The sequence below is a fragment of the Bos indicus x Bos taurus genome, chromosome 1 (assembly GCF_003369695.1).
Source record: "Bos indicus x Bos taurus breed Angus x Brahman F1 hybrid chromosome 1, Bos_hybrid_MaternalHap_v2.0, whole genome shotgun sequence".
In the NCBI taxonomy this organism is placed as follows: domain Eukaryota; kingdom Metazoa; phylum Chordata; class Mammalia; order Artiodactyla; family Bovidae; genus Bos; species Bos indicus x Bos taurus.
The window spans coordinates 81831703-81852316 of NC_040076.1; the positions used below are offsets into that span (position 1 = coordinate 81831703).

The following is a 20614-nucleotide window of genomic DNA, read 5'->3' on the forward strand; positions in this document are numbered from 1 at the left end:
TAACTTCGGGATGGGAGGTGATTAACAGAATTCAGGGGACATCTGGGCGCTGGTCATTGCTGTTTGCTTGATCTGGGTGCTGCTTATACAGGTGTGTTTATTTCATGGATTAACCCAGCTTTGCACATGTCGTTTGTGAACATTTGTGTCCATAAAAAGTTTACCTTAAAAAGAGACTTAAAAGATGGTTGCAGCCAGTCTGCTTTCAGCACTACTGTGAAAGATGCAGGCGTGGACCAGACAGTCATATGCCCTCAGGAGCCATGGAGGCAGACAGGACCACACCCAAGTGCGGAAACAAGGCGAGTCAAACTGCTGCTCTCCCGGGAAAGCGGGGAAGGCTTCAGAGAGTACTGGAGTGTGCAGGGGCTGGTGGCAGAAAGATGCCACCGATGCCCTGAAGGGGAGGGGCCGCGGACAAACCCTCTGATGAATCAGAACACCCCCCCCGCTCCGCCCCGGGGCCCAGTGGGGCCAACTCCCTGCAGACTCCCCAAGGTCGTGCCCGGAGGACAACACAGCAGGCCTTTCCTGCAGCTGTGCGCGCGTCACAGGCATCTCATTCTGGAGATGCACTTTTGGGAAAACATTTTCAGCGGGGAGAGCCGAGTGGAAACATACTGCTTCTAAAAGGATCCCCAAAGCTCTGAATTATTTATTCACTGAGCATTCATCATTGATGAGGCCCCTGTTGGCTTTGCTTTTCCACAAACACCTTCCCTCCCCATCTCAGCATGGTGGGCTGTGGTTGGTAATATGCTGCCTTTACAAAGCATCTCCCACACATCACCTGGACCTTTGCTGCAGAGGGAGCAGATGTATCTTTGTTTCTCAGAGGCCTGTGGGGGACCCCCTGACCAGCAGCCCAGGGCTGTCTCCATCAGTCCATTCTGCCTCCCGTGGGGAACTGGGTGAGACTGCATCTGCCCCCACCCACCACAGCGGGAGGCGGGGGCGCACTCTGCTGAAGCTGGGAGCTGCGTAACCATTTTCAGATGGTCCTTTCAGATATTCTAGAGAAGGAAATGGCAACCTACTCCAGTATTCTTGCCTGGAGAACTCCATGGACAGAGGAGCCTGGTGGGCTACAGTCCCTGGGGTCGCAGAGTTGGACACGACTGAGCGACTAACTTTCAAATACTCACTATTTACCAGGTACAAAGAAGAAACGGGCTGTGATGGACATTGCTGTGTTTTGGCCAATCAGAACCCCTGCTTTCTTCTCTCAGGACCCCGATTTCCTTTCAGAGGACCCCCTGCCCTCCCCTGGGGCAGCATAGGAGGAGCTGGCTCAGCTCAGGTACATGCCCTCCCTAAATGGGTGCCTGGAGCCTGCCTCCCCAGGGTCCTTCCTCCTGCCACCTGTCACAACCCAGGGGTGGGCACGTGACTGGAAGAGCAGCTGGAGCTCTCTGCACTGGGCTGGACTGTGTGCTGAGGGCTGGGATTCTGCACCCCTGGGAGCGCCCCTCCTGCAGTGAGCTCCCCTGGCCCCATCCGCAGCACAGCCGCCGACTGAGCCTGGATGTACCTCCAGAGAAGTCTCCCCTGTGGAACTGCTCTCAAGTGGGGCCCGATGTCACTGCAGACTAGGACACGTGCTAAGTGCCAGGAGAGGGGACGTAGGGCCTAGCTCAGGCGGCACGTCCCAGGGCCCAGCAGTGCCCGGCCATGGGGTCAGTTTCTCACCTACCCTCAGATGAGACGAGGGCTCTTCAAATCCAACCCAGGAGGCATGACCTGGGTACAAAGCTGTCAGCCTTTGTTCAGTGGTACTGTGACTCGAATAACAAGGAACTCTTGGGACTGATAAATCAGGGAAGGGCTGGAGGAGAGCCGTGCTGGTGTTTACTGGTCCTGGTGTGAACGGGGGCTCGGATGTGCAGTGAACTAACTGCCTTGGCTCCTTCGAGTATAGACTGAGGAAGGGCAGCAAGCGCTGCATTTTGCTTTGAGATTGTCAAGCTCCTTTGGCTTTGATTTTAGACTCATCATCAAGAAATCAAGAAACCTTCTGATACGGAGCTTGTGGAGTGACATCACTGGCTCTGGACTCAGTTCTGAGTTCGGATCTGTGGTCTACCACTGTGTGTGTCGCCCTGGTTAAATTTTCCTGTGTAAACCTCAGCTTGCTTGTCTGCAGGATGGGGTTGAGACCCTCGTGCGTCTGATTGCTGGTCTTGTACTGTGGCCTTCGTGCACCCCCCGTGCCACCACCTTGCGGAATTTCTGTGCTAAGAGTTCAGCTCACATATCTGGGCAGTATGGCACATGTCTGCACTTCGCGTTCTCAGGCACGGGCTCATTTAGTTTTTATCTTATAAAGAAATGGAAGCTGAGAGAGGTGAACTGACTTGCTCAGGATCACAGCCAGGATGTGGCAGAAGCAGGATTTCTTTTCTATTAGCATTTCTATGTAGTTTCTACATGGATTTCCTGGGGGTTGTTCGAGGGGATTAGAAAGGGCCCAGGGTGATGCCTGTCACCTGGAGAGCTGGGGTGTGGACGGTTACTGGGGTGGTAGGAGCTGTGGGCGTCGGACCTGGAGCTGGACCGGAGCACTGCTCTACAGCTCTGGGAGCCTGGCCGGCCCTGAGTCTGAGGGGTGGACACCCAGTCTCTGCCTGTGTGGTGTGCTCTCCTGTGGTGGTTGGCTCAATGATGTACAAAGTTCTTGGGCCAAGAAATGTGAAAATCCTGCTCTGGCGGCCTGGACCCTGGCCGAGGAGCACCTGGGCGGCTGGTGGTCTGGATGGAGCCTGCGACGTGGCTGCTTATGGAATAAAGGCAGGGCTGCCCCAGTCAGGGCCTTGACTTTGAGCTAATAGAACTGAACTGTGGCCACACAGGTTCTGAACGTCCTTTGTGACTTGGTAGACGGAGAGTGAGACAGTCAGCAGGCCTGAAGGGCATGAACGGGAGGCATTTATTGTTAGAGACGGCAGATGCTAACACTCAAACGGGCTTCAACACAAACGTGAGGCAAGGGAGGTGCCCCGGCCCCCACAGCCCTTCGCTCCCTCCAGCGCAGGCTTCCTTGATGTTGCAGCCCAGCGACCACTGTCCCTCTGGCAGCAGGAGGCAATGGCACCCCATACTAACCACCGGCAGGAGCAGAGGGGCTGGGGTGGCCATGGACTGGGCTGCTGCCCACAGAGCTCTGCCTGTTCTCCACTCTTGGGGGAGAGTCCAACAGACAAAAACACATATCCTTAAATAACTGGATGCAGGTACATCATGTTCATTTGCTTAATAAGCAAAACAAAATCAGTCTGGTGCCCAGGCTGCAACAACATCGGGAGGGCCAGAGTCTCTGTGGCTGGGGGGCATGGGGTCCTCAGGTAACCCCTCCCCTTGCTGGCCTGTCTCGGGGCTCCAGGCCGAGGAAAGACTTCAGTCCTCAGTCACCGGGGGAGGAATGAGCTGCAGCTGGAAGTTCTCCTTCTGGAAGATGCTGTTGAAGGCGGGGCCACTCTGGGACCCTCCAAATGGCCTGCAGCTCTCGCCACTGCGATTCTGGGAGAGTTCCGTGAGGAGGGCCAGCTGCAGAGGAGAGGACGCAGTCAGCGGGGGCTGGAGGTAAGACTGGGCACGGACCCCACACCTGCATCCGCATCTAGCTAACCACCACGGTGACTCTGCACATGTTCACATCCTCTGGTAAGGCCTAAATTTCCTCCTTTAACGACGAGGAGGCTGGACATGGTAAGTCTCACAGGCATGTCACACTGTGATACTTTCTGAGCCTCCCTCATGCTGTGTACCTTCTGCAGGCACGTGACCCTGCTGCCCAGCTCACTCCAAACTCCCTCTCTCCTTAGTGGGCTTTCCTCAGAGTGAGTGGTGATCTCTGGCTCTGCGTCCTTGCCTTCATGATCCAGATAGTTCCCGATGGACGCCCCAGCTGCCACTCACGGATGCCACCTTCTCCAGGTGCCCTCCGTGCTTCAGTGTCCAGCAGTGACACCCTCCCTGTTATAGGCTCAGTGCTGGGGGACCTGCCAGGGCAGGCAGACTGTTGATCTAGCCTGCTGCCCGCCGGGAAGATGAGGCACAGAGCCTGATGACCTAGCCCCAAGCTGCCCTTGATGGTCAGAGCACAGAAGGGTGCCACAGCTGAACTTCACCCGCAGGGGCAGCGGCTGTGAGGACTGAGCCGGCACCTACGGCGGGGCAGGCCTCCTGATGCCAGGACTTCGCATAGCCCCAGGTGACTGCCCCCAGCGCCTTCCAGGCTGCTAGATCCTGCCACCAGGTCTTTCACATGCAATGTGTCTGATCCTCCACAACCACCTTCTGGGGAAAAAACCCAGAGCTCCGAGAAGTGAAGTAGCCGGTTCACCCCAGGGGTGAGTGGTAGCCTGGGGTTCAAGCTCCGGTCCCCGGGACAGTTTCCGGTCGGCCGGGTGGCCTGCGACTCTGCCTCCCCTGGAGATGACACCTGTCACCTGCTCTCTTCCCGCCTCCTCCAGGCTGGCTGTCTTCTACTGCCCTCTGACCTCTGATAAGGGTTCTTTCCTCACCTAGATGACAGTGGCAGGAGGCTTACACGTGTCTGTCCTTCTGTTGAAAACTCACTGCAGAGGCTGTGGTAACTGGGGAGACGTCTGAAGAGCCTTGGTTCACAGTGCCGATTTACCTAAAACACTCCAGTACCTGGCCCTGCTCAGACATGGGACTGTGGTCCGAGGCAGAGTCCCGAACCAGGCTCCCTGCGGGGACTCCCACTGTTGTCGAGCAGGTTACAGAGGCGGGTCCCGCGCTCTGCACAAGCCCCACCCACGCCACTTCCCATCTTCTGTAACCCTCTGGGCTGCCACCAGCCACTGGCATTCTCTGCATACGATGCCGTAACAGGACAGGCAACAGAGGCTACATAAACACCAAGTTCGTTCACACTCAGACACTGAAGTGAAAGGATCAGTCACAAAAATATTTTTTGTTTTCCACTTCTGTACCTTAAGTGTTCTGGAAATTGACTGGGCCCAAATAGTGGCTCAATAGTGTGAAGCAGAACTTCCTGAGAATCAAAGGCCCAGAAACCCCACTCCTGGGGCAGAGCCGGGCTTAGGAAGGGGCAAGGTGAAGCCAGGTCAGTGAACCTCCTGGAAGAAAAGCCTCTGTCCAGACCAGCTCTCAAGAGATGGAACACCATTTTCCCTCTGGGCTGCCACCAACCTAGCAGGTGTGTGGGGAATGGGAAAAGGGAGTGCAGCACAAAAACAAGAGCCTAGAGACAGTCTGTGCAAGCTCAAGGAAAGCGTTGGGAAGAAATCTGGCCCGACTAGAATTCAGGTGTGACTGGGGCAAGGAAGAGCTGGTTGAGTATGACTCCACCTGCAGGGGCTGGAGAGCCTGGGAAGTGTTATAAGCCAGCGGGTAACAGGACTTGGGGGCTTGGAGATGGTGCCCTGCACGCAGCAGAATCTCTAGAGAGGGACAGAAGACCTGCAGTGACCTCTGGGAGCTGGAGGGAAAGGGGAGAAACAGGAGACCGCCCTATGGAGTGGGTGGGGTGGGAAGGATGAGCCCAGGGTGCCAGCAGGTGACCGGATGACAAAGAATGCCACACAGAGACAGGCAGGGGCAAGGAAGAGCAGGGTGTTGGGGCATGACTGCCAGTAGCCCTCTAAATATGTACTCTTCTTTTACAGTTCCAGGATTCAGTAGCGTTAGGGCTTCTGGAATCAAGACCAGGTTCCCTAGTCTCCACTGCAGTTAGGTCACGTGTCTAAGTACTGGACAAAGAAGGTAAGTGGAAGTGGTGTATACAGTTTCTAGGAACTATCCTTAAATAGAGGGCTTATGAACTTCCTTTTCTTCTCCCTTGCTAACAAGAACGCAGATGTGATGGTTGGAGCTGGGGCAAACATGTTGAACCACGTGAGTATAATCCACGTATTAGAGATGATAGAACCACTAAGTAGAAGAAATCGAGAAAGATATTCATGGAATGTGCCCTGGGATCCCTGCATTTGCAATTCTATCTTGGTTAAGCCACTACAGTTTGGCATTTATCTTTCATGGCCAAAACAAATTCAACCAGTGCAGATGTACAGCAGAGTCTGGGGCTTAGGGCAGATCTGGGAGTCATCAGTAAAAACAAGGCTCCCAGATGAGGGACTGGGCTTAGGCCTGCTTTCTCTGGAGGCAGCACAAACACAGATGCCCTCCTGTGTCCTCAGCCCAGGGTACGTAGGGGACAGAGATCTTTCCACTTCCTCTGCATCCTTTGCCAAGTTCTCAGTGCTCCCCAGGGTCAGGGCTCCACACACCAAGACAGGGATGCCAGGGCACCTTACAGACTGAGGAGGAGGCTGGAGTGAGGACCTGGGACATGGCATTCCCAAAACAGTAATCATAAATAGGGAGATGAACATCTAGATGACCACATGAACATTACCCTGGAACTTCCTCGGTAGAGATGGCAGAGCTGATCAAATGCTTGGATTTGCTGTGGATCCAGAACAGGTTCTGAGGTTGCCTGAGAAATCAGAAACGCTAGGATTAATAACATCCAAGGGCAGCCTCCATGGAACATGATGCCGTGCTTCCTTCACGCGGAAGAAAACCCACGCTACCAGCAATCCATGAGCTACTGTACTGAATATTTATTACAAGTGGTGCACACCCCCACAGGTCCTTAGTGCCAGCTCTAGGCTGACAACCTCCCTAAGGCTTCTCCCTGTAGCCTCAGTGTTTCCATACTTATGAGCTTCCTTTGGGGTGTCGCGGTTCCTCTTTGCCTTTACTATGGAGAATTTAGCTCCACCCAGCCTTGCACCCCCACATCCAGCACTGAATACAACCAGCAAAGATCCCCTTTGTGCTGGTGGTGGGGCTATGTTACAAATGAAAAACTACGTCATTTCCCTGCCTTACTGTAAAGCTGATAGCTACCCAAGGGACTGAGATTTTAGTCTGTTTTGGGGAGAGGGAAAGTCTAATTTGCTTCCCCAGCAGTTTTGCCTTGTCCCACTGGTTACTGTGCCAACACCGTGATCCTGCTCTCTGTGGATCCAATCCAGCTCACAGCTGGAGGAAGAAATGGGATCCTGGCAGAGGCCGCTGTAGGCTTTGGAGTCAGAGGTGACCTGAAATACAAGTTCTGACACTAACCTGCTGGGTGACCCTTAGGCAGGTCCCTTCTCTGACTTGTGAGAGAGGAAAATGCTTCCTTATGGGCTTACTGAATATTAAATTAGATGAGATCCTTTATATAAAATGTCTTTTATCTGCTTGCCCCCCCCCCCCCCAATAAGGGCTCAGTATATGCTGGTTTTTATTACTACAATTCAGAGCATCCTCAGTTAAATGATGGTGTGTTTCAACGAGGAAGGTGTCAACATGAGCGCCTATCCCTGAGAGCTGAGCGAGGGCTCTGGGACTTAAGGGCTGCAGATGGGGGTCTGAAGACTTGTTCTGTTTACAGGAAGTCCTGGCAGGAACAGGGGAGGCAGAGAACAAGTAAACACCACTTGGAACTGTCACCATGTACTGAGCCTTTCCTGCGTGCCAGGCCCTGTGTGCTCTTTGTGGATGAGCTCACTGAACCCTCATAACCACTCTAGGAGGAAGGTGTTGCCATGTCTAGCCCTCCCCAGCCCCTAAGGATTTGAACTTTGAAAAGCGTTACAGTGTTAAGAGGTTATATAAACTTGTGTCCTAGGAATGACTTTGCTGCTTTTCTTCAAAATTTTCCCACCCTTAGGGTGAAGAACCCTAAGCACTAAGACAGAATGGAAATAAGCACCACCCCTGAATAAACCATGCTCGTGAGTGTGAAACAGCTTCACAGCTTCATCTTCTGTGAAAGAATGTGTTTCAATATCGAGAGAGCAGCTGCCAGTAAGGACGCTCACAGCACCTGGGCTTGTGGGATCCCGCTGTGCTCTCCTGGAGACCGGCCCAGGCCGCAGGTGCCCAAAGTCTTCCTGACGCTCTCAGTGACATGGGGATGGCGGAGGTTGGCCCGTGGGAATCCCAAGCCAGGCCACCGGGAAGACAGGAGGATAGACCACAGAGGCCCCACTTTTCATTCTAGACTCACACCTCTGGGTCTCCAGACACTTGGAGGGATCACTCTCTACTCTTGAGAACGTTCCAACTTGCCTTGACACTTTAAGAAACACTTCTCAATCTAATTTGGTAGAAAAATGATTCTGTTCTTGGAGAGAAATTGTGTGGAGTATCACACTTCAGTTTATACTAAGTAAGATGCACAGGGGCGTTCCAAGCTAAAGATGATCTGAAGGTTTGAAAAATACTGCAAACCAAGCTCAAACAAGCAAGAAGAAAAACACATAAATACTTTTGAGAGACTTAACAATGGAAAACATGGTCCTGCCCCAATTTTCCACATCCCTCCAGTACTGCTGGCATGAACTGGGGCCAGGACTGGTTATGGATGACACCTGCCTTTCACTGGTCACTCAGCATCTCAGCTGTGGGGCCTGCCATCCCCACAGTCCATATGACAAGGGACCAAACCACCCTGATCTTACTTTTGCCGATTCCATGGTTACTCCATGATAGAGTTTAAAGGAGGGTCTAAGTGGAACAAAGTCAGGAATGGACTAGGTAAGGTGGCGCTGGGTGGGGGTGCTAAGGTGGTTGATTAAAAAGAAGGCTGTAAAAGCCAAGCTGGAAAATGATGAAATGACAAAAGCAGGAAAAAGCTGTCAGGAGATACACGGCTGTGCTGGTTACGAAAATGCAGATGACGAGCCACCGAAGACATGCCCATCGAGCCCTGTGCCGAGAAAACTGTACTGGACACAATTACTAGTTGTCTAGACTTTGTGCCAATTGTGTTTTCTGTTTTGCTTCTGTCACAAAGGAACTCAAAGCCAAGTGGTCGGTACAGCTAAGTAGCAGCTGTACAGGACGTGTGGCAACAAGGTTAGGTTTTACATTATTTTCCATAGGCACATGGTTTTTAAAATCTAGATTTCTGCATTTATTTCATCATTGGATGTATTTTGGAAGCCAAATCATTTTGTGAAAGTGAAGGTCATGTGAGATCAGAAGTAAAAAATGCATGTGACACACTCACAGATCACTCTCAACGGTGACAAGTGAAAAGCATTCCTTCTACGATTAGGAACAAGACAAGGATGTCCACTCTCACTACTTTCATTCAACATAGTTTTCAAAGTCCTAGCCATGGCACTCAGAGAAGAAAAAGAAAAGGACTCCAAATTGGAAAAGAAGTAAAGCCCTCATTGTTTGCGGATGATATGATACTATACATAGAAAACCCTAAGGCCGCTACCAGAAAACTACTAGGGTCATCAATGAATCTGGTAAAGTTGCAGGATACAAAATTAATACACAGAAATCTCTTGCATTCTTATACACTAACAATGAAAGAGAAATTAAGGAAACAATCCTATTTGCCATCACATAAAAAAAAAAAAAAAAAAAAAAATCCAGGCATAAACCTACCTGAGGAGGCAAATAACCTCTGCTCAGAAAACTCTTAAGACGCTGATAAAAGTACTGAACGGATAACACAAACGGAAAGGTACACCGTGTACTTGGATTGGAAGAGGCAACACTCAATGAATATACTACCCAAGGCAATCTGCAGACTCAGTGCGATCCCTATCAAATTACCAATGGCATTTTCTACAGAACCAGAACAAAATTTTTAATTTGTATGGAAACACAAAAGGCCCTGAATTATTCCTTAAAAAACTAAAAACAGAACTACCATATGATCCAGCAATCCCACCCATGGGCATTTATCTGGAGAAGACCATAGTTGGAAAAGATACGTGCACCTCAGCGTTCACTGCAGCACTCTAGCTAAGACGTAGAATGTCTAAATGTTCATCAACAGAAGAATGGATAAAGATGTAGTACATGTAACAATGGGATATTATTCAGCTATTAGAACAAACTATACCATCTGCAGCAACATGGATGGACCTAGAGAGTATCATAGTGAAGTAAGACAGAGAAAGGTAAATGTATCACTCATATATGCAATCTAATTTTAAAAATGGTACAAGTGAACTTACTTACAAAACAGAAATAGACTAACATTTCACAAACAAACTTATGGTCACCAAAGGGAAAATGTGGAAAAGAAACGTGGAAGGGAGGAATAAATTAGGACTTTCAGATTAACGTATACACAGTACTATACATAAAATAGATAACCAACAAGGACCCCTACTGTCCATGGGATTGCAAAGAGTTAGACACAACTTAGTTACTGAGCAACAATAAGAACAAGAAAGACCTACTGCATACAGCACAGGGAATGCTACTCAATATTCTGTAATAACCTGTATGGAAAAGAATCTGAAAAAGAATGAATATATGTAATGTATAACTCAATCACTTTGCTGTACACCTGAAAGTAACACAACATTGTAAATAGACTGTACTCTAATAAAAATTTTTTAAAGTATAAAATGGTACTGTTAAAAACAGCATCATGCTTTTGTCCCCAGGAAGCACTACATAGTTGATGAGTCTATCCAGGCACAGAATACACTCCTTTGGAGTTTGCTCACTGAGGCAGCAAGTGTAGGAGTCTCAAATGCTGGTCCAACTCATATTTTCTGATCTAGCTCTTCTTCAGTATGAATGTGCATAAGAACCACACAGATCTCGTTAAAATGCAGATTCTGGTTGGAAGGTGCGGGGTGGGGTCCGAGCCTCCAGGCAACACTTGGAGTAGCACCGCTAACCTGTACCCAGAACCACTCAGCACAGCTGGACTTCCTGTCCTCACCCCGTCCTAAGGGGAGCAGAATCTGCTCAGCTTATGGGCATTTGCCTTCTTCACATTCAACTATACCACATCAACCAAACCACCAGCATTTCTCTTTTTCTAAGGTGTCCCAATTAGGTATGTTTTTAACATTCACTGAGTTCACTTTCATCTTAGCAACCCTTAGGTATAATAAGAAAATTTAATGTTTCTGCCACATGGTTTACTGGATTTAATTGCAGGCCCTACACCTACCTACTTTACCATATAAGTTAACACAGGTGTGTAAATTGAGAAGAAAAAGGCTACGAGACCTGCTCAATAGGAATCAAAAATTCACAATCAAGGGTCATAACAAGAGCCTCTACCTTATAAACCCTAGTCCCCCTCTCCTGGAGAGAAAAGCTGGAGTAATAAATAGGTAAGTGTGCACACAAACACATACCCAGAACCATAATTTCAAACATGATATGCCAATGCAGGGTGACTCTGAGTTCCAGGCTTGTCATCATATTCTGCTCGAGGCCCTTACACTCCTTGGAGATACCTAGGGAAGGGATTTTCCAATGACATCCTTCAGAAACTGAAAAATGTGGTTGTTCCATGGGTGTGAAATAACTAAGGTGACAAGTCCTTTCTGATGAAACAAGCCATCATCCTGAACAACGCAGATACTGAACAAAGGTGCAGGCTGGGGCCACCCTGGAACCCTCTGGAAGCAGAGCTGCTGCAGGATGGGATGCCCTGTTCCTGGCCAGGCCGTGCTGTCTCTGTGGAAGTCTATCTGCGAACAGATCATCTGAAGAGATAGCAGAGCTATCTGTAGATGTGCCTGGGACCCAGCAGATGCTCACCTGTCTTAAAATCCTGCCTGGAACAAGACAGAGCCTTTAAAAAAAAAAAAAAAAGGAAGCATTCAGGGAATGACTAATACCTCATGAAGGTGAGGATTTCTATCTGCTTCTCTTTGGGTGCAGCAGTGAGGTGGGGTAAGAAGGAGGGGCAGGACAGGGCCCTGGGAGGGGGCTCGTCCAGAGTCCTCTTCAGCTGGTTTATGCCCCACCCTATGCAGGCTCATCCCCTCTCACCTCCGGGCTTCACGAATGGGGACCAGTTCTCTGGTTCAGGTATTTCTGGGACCTCTGCTATATTAGCACCTGGGGTATAAAGATGAGTCAATCAAGAGGAGCTTAACATCTCATAGATTCTGGGCCATGAGAAATCCATAAGACGATTTCATTTTCTCCAGTGTTGATAAGCAAAGCGTGAGAGATTACTGAGGTATAATAACCATATACACCATATTTACCAGGGCAGCCGCATTTGAAACAACGCTCTCACATTATCTACATATATCGTCAAAATGTCCCTGAAATTACACCATTCTGGGGTCCAGATTACACTCTTGCACACATGAGACACTCTCTCTGAGCACTTCTGTCAATAAATAAGCAGCCACGTGGCTGGCCCATAACTATACTGTGCTTCCTGTAATTGTCTAGCTGTCTCCCTGTTAGCCTGGGAACTTGAATACCAGAACTACTTCTTACTCATCCTTCATTCCCAGTGCTCTGCAGCCAGAAAATGTTCAACCAACATTTGCTGAACATCCCACATCTTCCTTTACTCTGAGTTGTCCATCTTAGGAATCAGAGCGGGCAGCAGCTTGCTCTCCCTGGCCCATTGTGAAATCACTGGCATTGTCTTCCTATTTCTAAGAACTTGATTTTGTAAAGATTCTTTGTGACTTCTGGCATGTTTATCCTGTATCTCAGTGAAATATCTATTTCGTTTTATGTAACTCACTTTAGGGGGAAGGATTATTTCTCAAATGTCAGAAAATACCAGCCCTTTTAAGAAGGAAGGGAAATCTACCAAACCCGTGGGACTTGGTTAAAAGCCTCTTTCTGTTGTAGCTCTGGCATAGCCTGTGCTGGACCCTCCCTCGCATGTCCTGCCCGTGACACTGCAGTGGCTGGCAGCCAAAAGCCTGGGCTCTAGAGCCTGCCTGCCTGTGCCCACACCCCAGCATCACCATCACTGGCACCACAATCGCTGGCAAGTTACCTATTCTCTCTGAGCTAGGGTTTCTATGAGCACAGTGAAGACAGCTGCCCCACATAAAGTGGCTGAGAAGATTAAGGAGTACACAGTAGAAGCCTAGGACTTCGCAAGTCCTCACTTAAGTGTTACTAACTGGAGGCACAGGAGGGCCTCCCGGTTTACACACAATACTGGTCATGTGTACCTAGTCCTAACGTGGCCACTGAACACAGAAAGAAAAGAGACGTCAGAGCACAGTGCAGACAAGACTGGCAACTCTGGCAATGAGAGGGATGGGTGGATGCTGCAGGAGAGAGAGAAGGGGCAGTGGGGGGAAGCCTTGAGCAAGAAGCGCCCCGAGGACAGGGCGCTGTCTCCCACTAACGGGGCCTAGCGCTTGGTCCAGCACGGAACAGCTATGAAATGACTATCCTCTGATCAAACCAATGGAGGCGTGGGAAGGGTGAGCAGATTTTCTACTTACATAGTCACTGAGGTGTTTCTCAACCACCTGGAACTTGCAAAGCAGGAAGTGTGACTTCACACAGCCCTGGCTCCACCTGGATTCTGCGATGACTAGTGAGCAGTTCTGGCTGAGTTATTTAGCTTCTCTCAGCTTCATTAGCTGCAAAACACTACTCTCAAGAATTGTGAGGATCACACTGACATGTGGGTCCGGCACCTTTTTGATGGTCAATAAATGGCCGTGACTGCTGTGCCTGTGTTATGTCTGTGCCTGGGGAAAGCATCTGGAAGGCACAGCACTGGACTGAGAAGCTGGGAACTTGAGTGCTAATCCGGCCATAGGTCCCTGTATAACCTGAGCAGGTCCCACTGCTCTGATGGGTCTGTGTTCTGACCTATTGAAGGGCAGTGCTATCAGGGCCACACTGCCATCTGGGTGCCGTGAGACCACAGGCATTCGGGGCACAAAGGCTGAAGGTAGCGGTGTTTACTGAAGCTAATCGGGGATCTTACTGCAGCATCAGAAGCAAACTAAGGCAACCAACTAGGGCGCTGTCACCAAGACCCATGATAGGGCTGAAGAGAAACAGTAGATTCAGCCTAAGATGCTGTACAGAGAAACTGATTTGCTAAATCAGTGCCATGCTCAAAAGAAAAGTGGGAGCGCCAAACGTGAACACAGTCTCAGTCTCTGCTTTACAGTGCTTTATCCTTAAACAAAGCACCAAACCTAGACCATCTAACCCACAGGCACAGAACTGATCAGGAGTGATTCTCCAATTGGAAGAGAAAGAAACTATCTGCTAGAGCAAATTTCTTTCCTCCCATGTAATGAAGTCCAGTAACAAGAGCTGAAAATTAAACTAGCTGAACATGAAGAGGAAGAAGCAATGACAGCCCCGGACATGTCCTTGTAACACTCAGAATTAAAGTAAATCCAGTGGAAAACGAGGCCCTGATGATCTGGGAGAGCCCCAGGGAGAGGGACGCAGGGCAGAGCGAGTGTGCTAGCCCATTTCAAAGCTCAGTGCCTCCCAGATGGGTGGAAGTGAGCACTGTAATTACATCCGCTGCAAGGAAGAAAACAAACCAGGGCTTTCGGGATTCACAGGCCTCATAAGCACATCAAGCTTGATACAGGAAACAACTCTGATCGCTGCCACCCCAAAGGCTGAGTTCCTAGGAATATGTATAATAACACCAGGCATTCTGGATACAGAGCCTTCCGAGTCATACATGCAGACAGAGGTACTCATGGGAGACTGAGCTCTGCCTGATCATGTCTTATTCTTCACAATAAACAAGGCCCTGAAATAAAAATCCCAGCATCTCCATTCCTAATTGTCTTCCCACATGAGAAGGCTGAGCCTAGAATGTGAGAGACATCGGCTCTTGGTCTAATTTTGTGATACGATTGTCTCCTCTGCACTCCAGGAGCCTTATTGCTGGCGGTTCTGGAATTTGCTGGTGGAGATGGGGGCAGAGTTGGAGCAGAATGGACGTAATGAGAGCCATATTTCCCACTTTCTCTTGCCTTGGCCTCACTATCAAGTCTGTCTTTATTTCTTATACAGTTAAGACTTTTGCTACCATAACAGTTAGAACTGGACATGGAACAACAGACTGGTTCCAAATAGGAAAAGGAGTACGTCAAGGCTGTATACTGTCACCCTGCTTATTTAACTTCTATGCAGAGTACATCATGAGAAACACTGGACTGTAAGAAACACAAGCTGGAATCAAGATTGCCGGGAGAAATATCAATAACCTCAGATATGCAGATGACACCACCCTTATGGCACAAAGTGAAGAGGAACTCAAAAGCCTCTTGATGAAAGTGAAAGTGGAGAGTGAAAAAGTTGGCTTAAAGCTCAACATTCAGAAAACGAAGATCATGGCATCCGGTCCCATCACTTCATGGGAAATAGATGGGAAAACAGTGGAAACAGTGTCAGACTTTATTTTTCTGGGCTCCAACATCACTGCAGATGGTGATTGCAGCCATGAAATTAAAAGACACTACTCCTTGGAAGGAAAGTTATGACCAACCTAGATAGCATATTCAAAAGCAGAGACATTACTTTGCCAACAAAGGTTCGTCTAATCAAGACTATGGTTTTTCCTGTGGTCATGTATGGATGTGAGAGTTGGACTGTGAAGAAGGCTGAGCACCGCAGAATTGATGCTTTTGAACTGTGGTGTTGGAGAAGACTCTTGAGAGTCCCTTGGACTGCAAGGAGATCCAACCAGTCCATTCTGAAGGAGATCAGCCCTGGGATTTCTTTGGAAGGACTGATGCTAAAGCTGAAACTCCAGTACTTTGGCCACCTCATGCAAAGAGTTAACTCACTGGAAAAGACTCTGATGCTGGGAGGGATTGTGGGCAGGAGGAGAAGGGGACGACAGAGGATGAGATGGCTGGATGGCATCACTGACTTGATGGACGTGAGTCTGGGTGAACTCCGGGAGTTAGTGATGGACAGGGAGGCCTGGCGTGCTGTGATTCATGGGGTCGCAAAGAGTCGGGACACGACTGAGCGACTGAACTGAACTGAACTGAACTGAAGCCGACTACACTTTCACTTTTCACTTTCATGCATTGGAGAAGGAAATGGCAACCCACTCCAGTATTCTTGCCTGGAGAATCCCAGGGACGGGGGAGCCTGGTGGGCTGCCGTCTATGGGGTCGCACAGAGTCAGACACGACTGAAGCGACTTAGCAGCAGTAGCAGCAGCAACTGTTTCAAGAGGGCTACCTAGATGGCGCTACTGGTAAAGAATCCACTTGCCTATGTAGGAGACATAAGGGATGCGGGGGTTTGATCCCTGGGTCCGGAAGGTCCCCTGGAGGAGGGCATGGTAACCCACTCCAGTATTCCTGCTTGGAGAAACCCATGGACAGAGGAGCCTGGTGGGCTACAGTCCATGGGGTCACAAAGATTCAGACATGGCTAAAGTGACAGCACACACACACACAGAAGCTGTTTCAAACTAGAGGTCCTTAATATTTAACCCTTTTGCCTAAAGTGAAACTGACTTCAGAAAGCAGTGATGCCATACTTCCTGCTTCACCTGCAAACAGAAAAAACCTCTCCTAAAATTCCCACCCACAAGGCACAGAATCTGACCTCTCACCTTCATTTCCCAATACCGCAAAACTCTCAGTGAGCTCACAGTTAATAACGAATTAGGTGAAGAAATAATAAAATAAGCTGGTATGTTGCTAAGCTGACTGGAGACAGGAGGGAAACACCGGCAGAACATCTCCTGAGGAGATTTCTCTTAGAACCAGCTGTGAAGGAAGAAAGTGTGTGAGGCTGGACATGGGAATCGTGACAGACTGACTGAAAAATATCCATTAAAAAACCCCACCAACTACAAGACCACAACTGAAAAGAAACAGTACAGTGACTTTTCACAGCAGAGGAAGAAAATGCTGATTTAAGTTTTCTATGATGTGAAAAAGGAGTAACCACCACTAACAGCTAACAGTTATGGAGCAAGTGATTACTGTGTGCCAGCGTGCTCTGCGCCCTGAACTTGTATTATCTCACCTCATCTAATCATCAGACACCCTAAGAGGCTGGTTCTTTCGTCACCCTCATCTTACATTTGAAGGAACTAAGCTCCTGGGCAGGAGGTGCCCAAGGTCACACGGGTTGGTGGCACAGCCCAGATGTGAACTGGGCGGCCCAGGCCCAGGGGTCTCCTCCACTTGCCATGCTCTTGGTATTGGCCTGGAAAAAGCCTGACAGTCACTTTCAAGGGACCCAGAAGGTTTTACCCACACTAGGTACAAACAGCTCATGTAGCTCAGTATCAAACAAACAACCCAATCAAAACATGGGTAAAAGATGTATTTATTTAATTTTGGCACCTGGACAGGGACTTGAACCCTGGGCCCTCTGAGTAAAAGTCTGATGCTCTACCAGCTGAGCTACCTGGGCAGGCAAAAGATCTAAACAGACATTTCTCCAAAGAAGACATACAGATGGGCAAAAACCACTTGAAGAGATGCTCAACATCACTAATTATTACAGAAATGCAAATCAAAACTACAATGAGGTATCATCGCACACTGGTCAGAATGGGCATCATCAAAAAACCTACAAAACAATAAATGCTGGAGAGGGTGTGGAGAAAAGAGAACCCTCCGACAGCATTGGGGGGTATGTAAATTGATAGTCATTACGGAGAACAGTATGGAGGTTCCTTAAACACTAAAAACAGAACTACCATATGAGCCAGCAATCCCACTCCTTGGCATGTATTTGGAGAAAACCATAATTTGAAAAGATACATGCACACCAATGTTAATGGCAGCAGCATCATTTACAACAGCCAGGACAGGAAAGCAAGCTAAATTTCCATCAACAGAGGAATGGATAAAGAATATTATTCAACAATATTGTGAAGTAATTAGCCTCCAATTAAAATAAATAAATTTTAAAAAAGAATATCACTCAGCCATAAAAAGGAACGAAACTGAATCATTTGTAGAGATGTGGATGATCCTAGAGACTCATACAGACTGAAGTTAAGTCAGAAAGAGGGAAACAAAAACTGTAATATTGACACATATATGTGGAATCTAGAAAAATGGTACAGATTATCTTATTTGCAAAACAGAAACAGAGACAGAGGTAGAGAACAAATGTATAGATACCAAGGGGGAAAGGGAGGTGGGATGAATCACGAGATTGAGATTGATGTATACACTACTGATACTATGTATACAGTAGATAATGAATGAGACTGACTGTATTGCACAGGGAGCTCTGCTCTGCTCTGTGGTAACCCAAATGGGAAGGAAACTTGAAAAAGAGGAGATACATGTATATGTGTAGCTGATTCACTCTGCTGTGTAACTAACACATTATAAAGCAACTATACTCCAATAAAAATTAATAAAAAAGCATATATGTATATACAATGGAATATTATTCAGCCATAAAAAATCAAAAAATGCCATTGGCAGCAACATGGATGGATCTAGAGATTGTCATACTCAGTGAAATAAGTCAGACACAGAAAGACAAATGTCATATGATATCGCTTATATGTGGAATCTAAAAAATGGGAACAAATGAACTTCTTTACAAAACAGAAATAGTTATGAATGTAGATAACAGACTTACGGTTACCCGGGGACAAAGGAGGGAGGGATAAACTGGGAGATTTATGTAAAATAGATAACTAGTAAAAATCTGCTGTATAGCACGAGGAGCTCTACTCAATACTCCATAGTAGCCTATATGGGAAAAGAACCTTAAAAAAAGAGTGGCTATATGCATAACTGAGTCGCTCTGCTGTACACCTGAAACTAAAACAACACTGTAAATCAACTACACCCCAATAAACAATAAAAAAAAAAGGAGCACCCTAGGACTGGCTGGGCAGTATGTGAGCCATGCTCTTGAAACACCGATGGCCTCACCTTCTTCAGGAGATCCTTCACTGATCTGTTTTCTAGTTAAAACAACATCCTATAAGGCCTGTGAGGTCTCAACAAAAAGCCCAGGAGGCAGCAGGGTGGATGAAAACCCTCTACAGCTGTCAGTGTCATGCCTACAAGTGCATCTTAGTGGGCTGGGCTGCAGAGGTCCTGTGAGAACCAGCAGTGCTGAGGAACGAGCCGAGCTCCTGCAGGGAGACGCCTCATGCATGGTGAGGAGACAGCGTTATGCGCACATCAGGCCATGAATGTGTTCTGCCAGCACAGAAAAGGCTCTGAGCGGGGCTAACACTAATCCATTGTGTTGATACAGTTGAGGTCAGTTATCTCATCTACAAAACAGAAACCTGCATGACCTTCCTCACATGAGGGGAGTTGACGGGAGGGAAGAAGGGGAGGAGAAGGAAGAAATGGAGAAAACGTTTCCTGTCATCTATTTAAGTCTCTGGCCTTATTCTACTACTTTTATGTTTGATGTGTATCAACCCAACAGGTAGACTTGAGTGTTTGGTTTACATGGGAGGAGTTTCAGACACGTTAAAATACAACTTGTAAGGGGAGCTCCTGACAACAGGTCTAATCCTAAGCCCACTCTCCACGTTAGTAATAACACGAGGTGCTCCGAGTGTGGAGGTGTCAGGGACTTTCGGAGGACAGCCTGAGCTGGGGGCATTCCAGGGGGCTGAGGATCCCTGGGGCCACTGACGAGGGCAGCACCACAGCGCCACGTCACTATACAGATGACACAGTGGCTTTTCTTATTTGGTTGTCCGCCCATTTTGCTCCCTCACAAAAAGCAATGTCCCCCAGTTGGTTTCAAGTCTCTGACGCCTGTATACTCCACCAGTCTATGCTTGGCTACTCCTAACCTGCTTTGGAAAGCAACACCCTGGGAAAAATCTATGGTGGCAAAAATTAATGATCTCACTATGCTTAGAAAAAAAAGGTTTTTTAAAAAACAGATCAGGCAACTGTAGAATGCAGCCTCAACTTTATTTAACTAATGTAGTTCCTTGGCCAAATTTACAAACCTTGCCTGTTATCCTAACAGGGATTATTATTATTATAGAGCCAATTAGTGTAATGGAAAGCTCAGACTCCCAAACACATTAAAAAATAATTGCTGGGTGTCGCCACCCCCATGTCATGGAGGCATTATCTAGAGTCGGCATTATCCAGAGATGTCAGGACACAGACCAGGACCATTGGTAACTAGAAATGGAAAATGAAAGTACCAGGAAATGCCGTGGATGACAACTAGGCTGGGACCCCAACCTCCTTCCTTTCCAGGGGCACGTCCTATGCAAACCTTCATTCCTGCTACATGGTATATTATGGTCCCTCCATTCTTGCTTTTTCTTTCTGTCAGGAAAAGAAAATCTAAAAGGATCCGGAAAGACTTATTTTTATGGGAAGCAGAGAAATGGTATAGACCTAACAGAAGCAGAAGATATTAAGAAGAGATGGCAAGAATACACAGAAGAACTGTACAAAAAAGATCTTCACAACCCAGATAATCACAATGGTGTGATCACTGACCTAGAGCCAGACATCCTGGAATGTGAAGTCAAGTGGGCCTTAGAAAGCATCACTACGAACAAAGCTAGTGGAGGTGATGGAATTCCAGTTGAGCTATTTCAAATCCTGAAAGATGATGCTGTGAAAGTGCTGTACTCAATATGCCAGTAAATTTGGAAAACTCAGCAGTGGCCACAGGACTGGAAAAGGTCAGTTTTCATTCCAATCCCAAAGAAAGGCAATGCCAAAGAATGCTCAACCTTCCGCACAGTTGCACTCATCTCACACGCTAGTAAAGTAATGCTCAAAATTCTCCAAGCAGGCTTCAGCAATATGTGAACTGTGAACTTCCTGATGTTCAAGCTGGTTTTAGAAAAGGCAGAGGAACCAGAGATCAAATTGCCAAC

General features: G+C 48.0%; 1 protein-coding gene and 1 non-coding gene across 9 annotated transcripts in view; both read right to left on the minus strand.

The window, feature by feature from the left end:
- Window positions 1-2903: 2903 nt before the first annotated feature.
- The window catches only part of VPS8 (VPS8, CORVET complex subunit), a 295955-nt gene continuing 278244 nt past the window's right edge, over window positions 2904-20614 (minus strand). For 5 of the 8 annotated variants that reach the window (XM_027539052.1, XM_027539061.1, XM_027539070.1 and 2 more), the window contains 2 exons: window positions 6404-6484; window positions 2904-3543 (listed from right to left, as the gene is read on the minus strand). In XM_027539052.1, the coding sequence (XP_027394853.1) occupies window positions 3394-3543; window positions 6404-6484 (231 nt within the window). In that variant the 3' untranslated portion in view covers window positions 2904-3393. The remainder of the gene's footprint in view (window positions 3544-6403; window positions 6485-20614) is intronic. The other 3 variants (XM_027539085.1, XM_027539077.1, XM_027539094.1) reach the window with 2 other exon arrangements.
- TRNAK-UUU lies at window positions 17109-17181 on the minus strand. The gene has a single exon. It is a non-coding gene; the product is annotated as a tRNA-Lys (tRNA).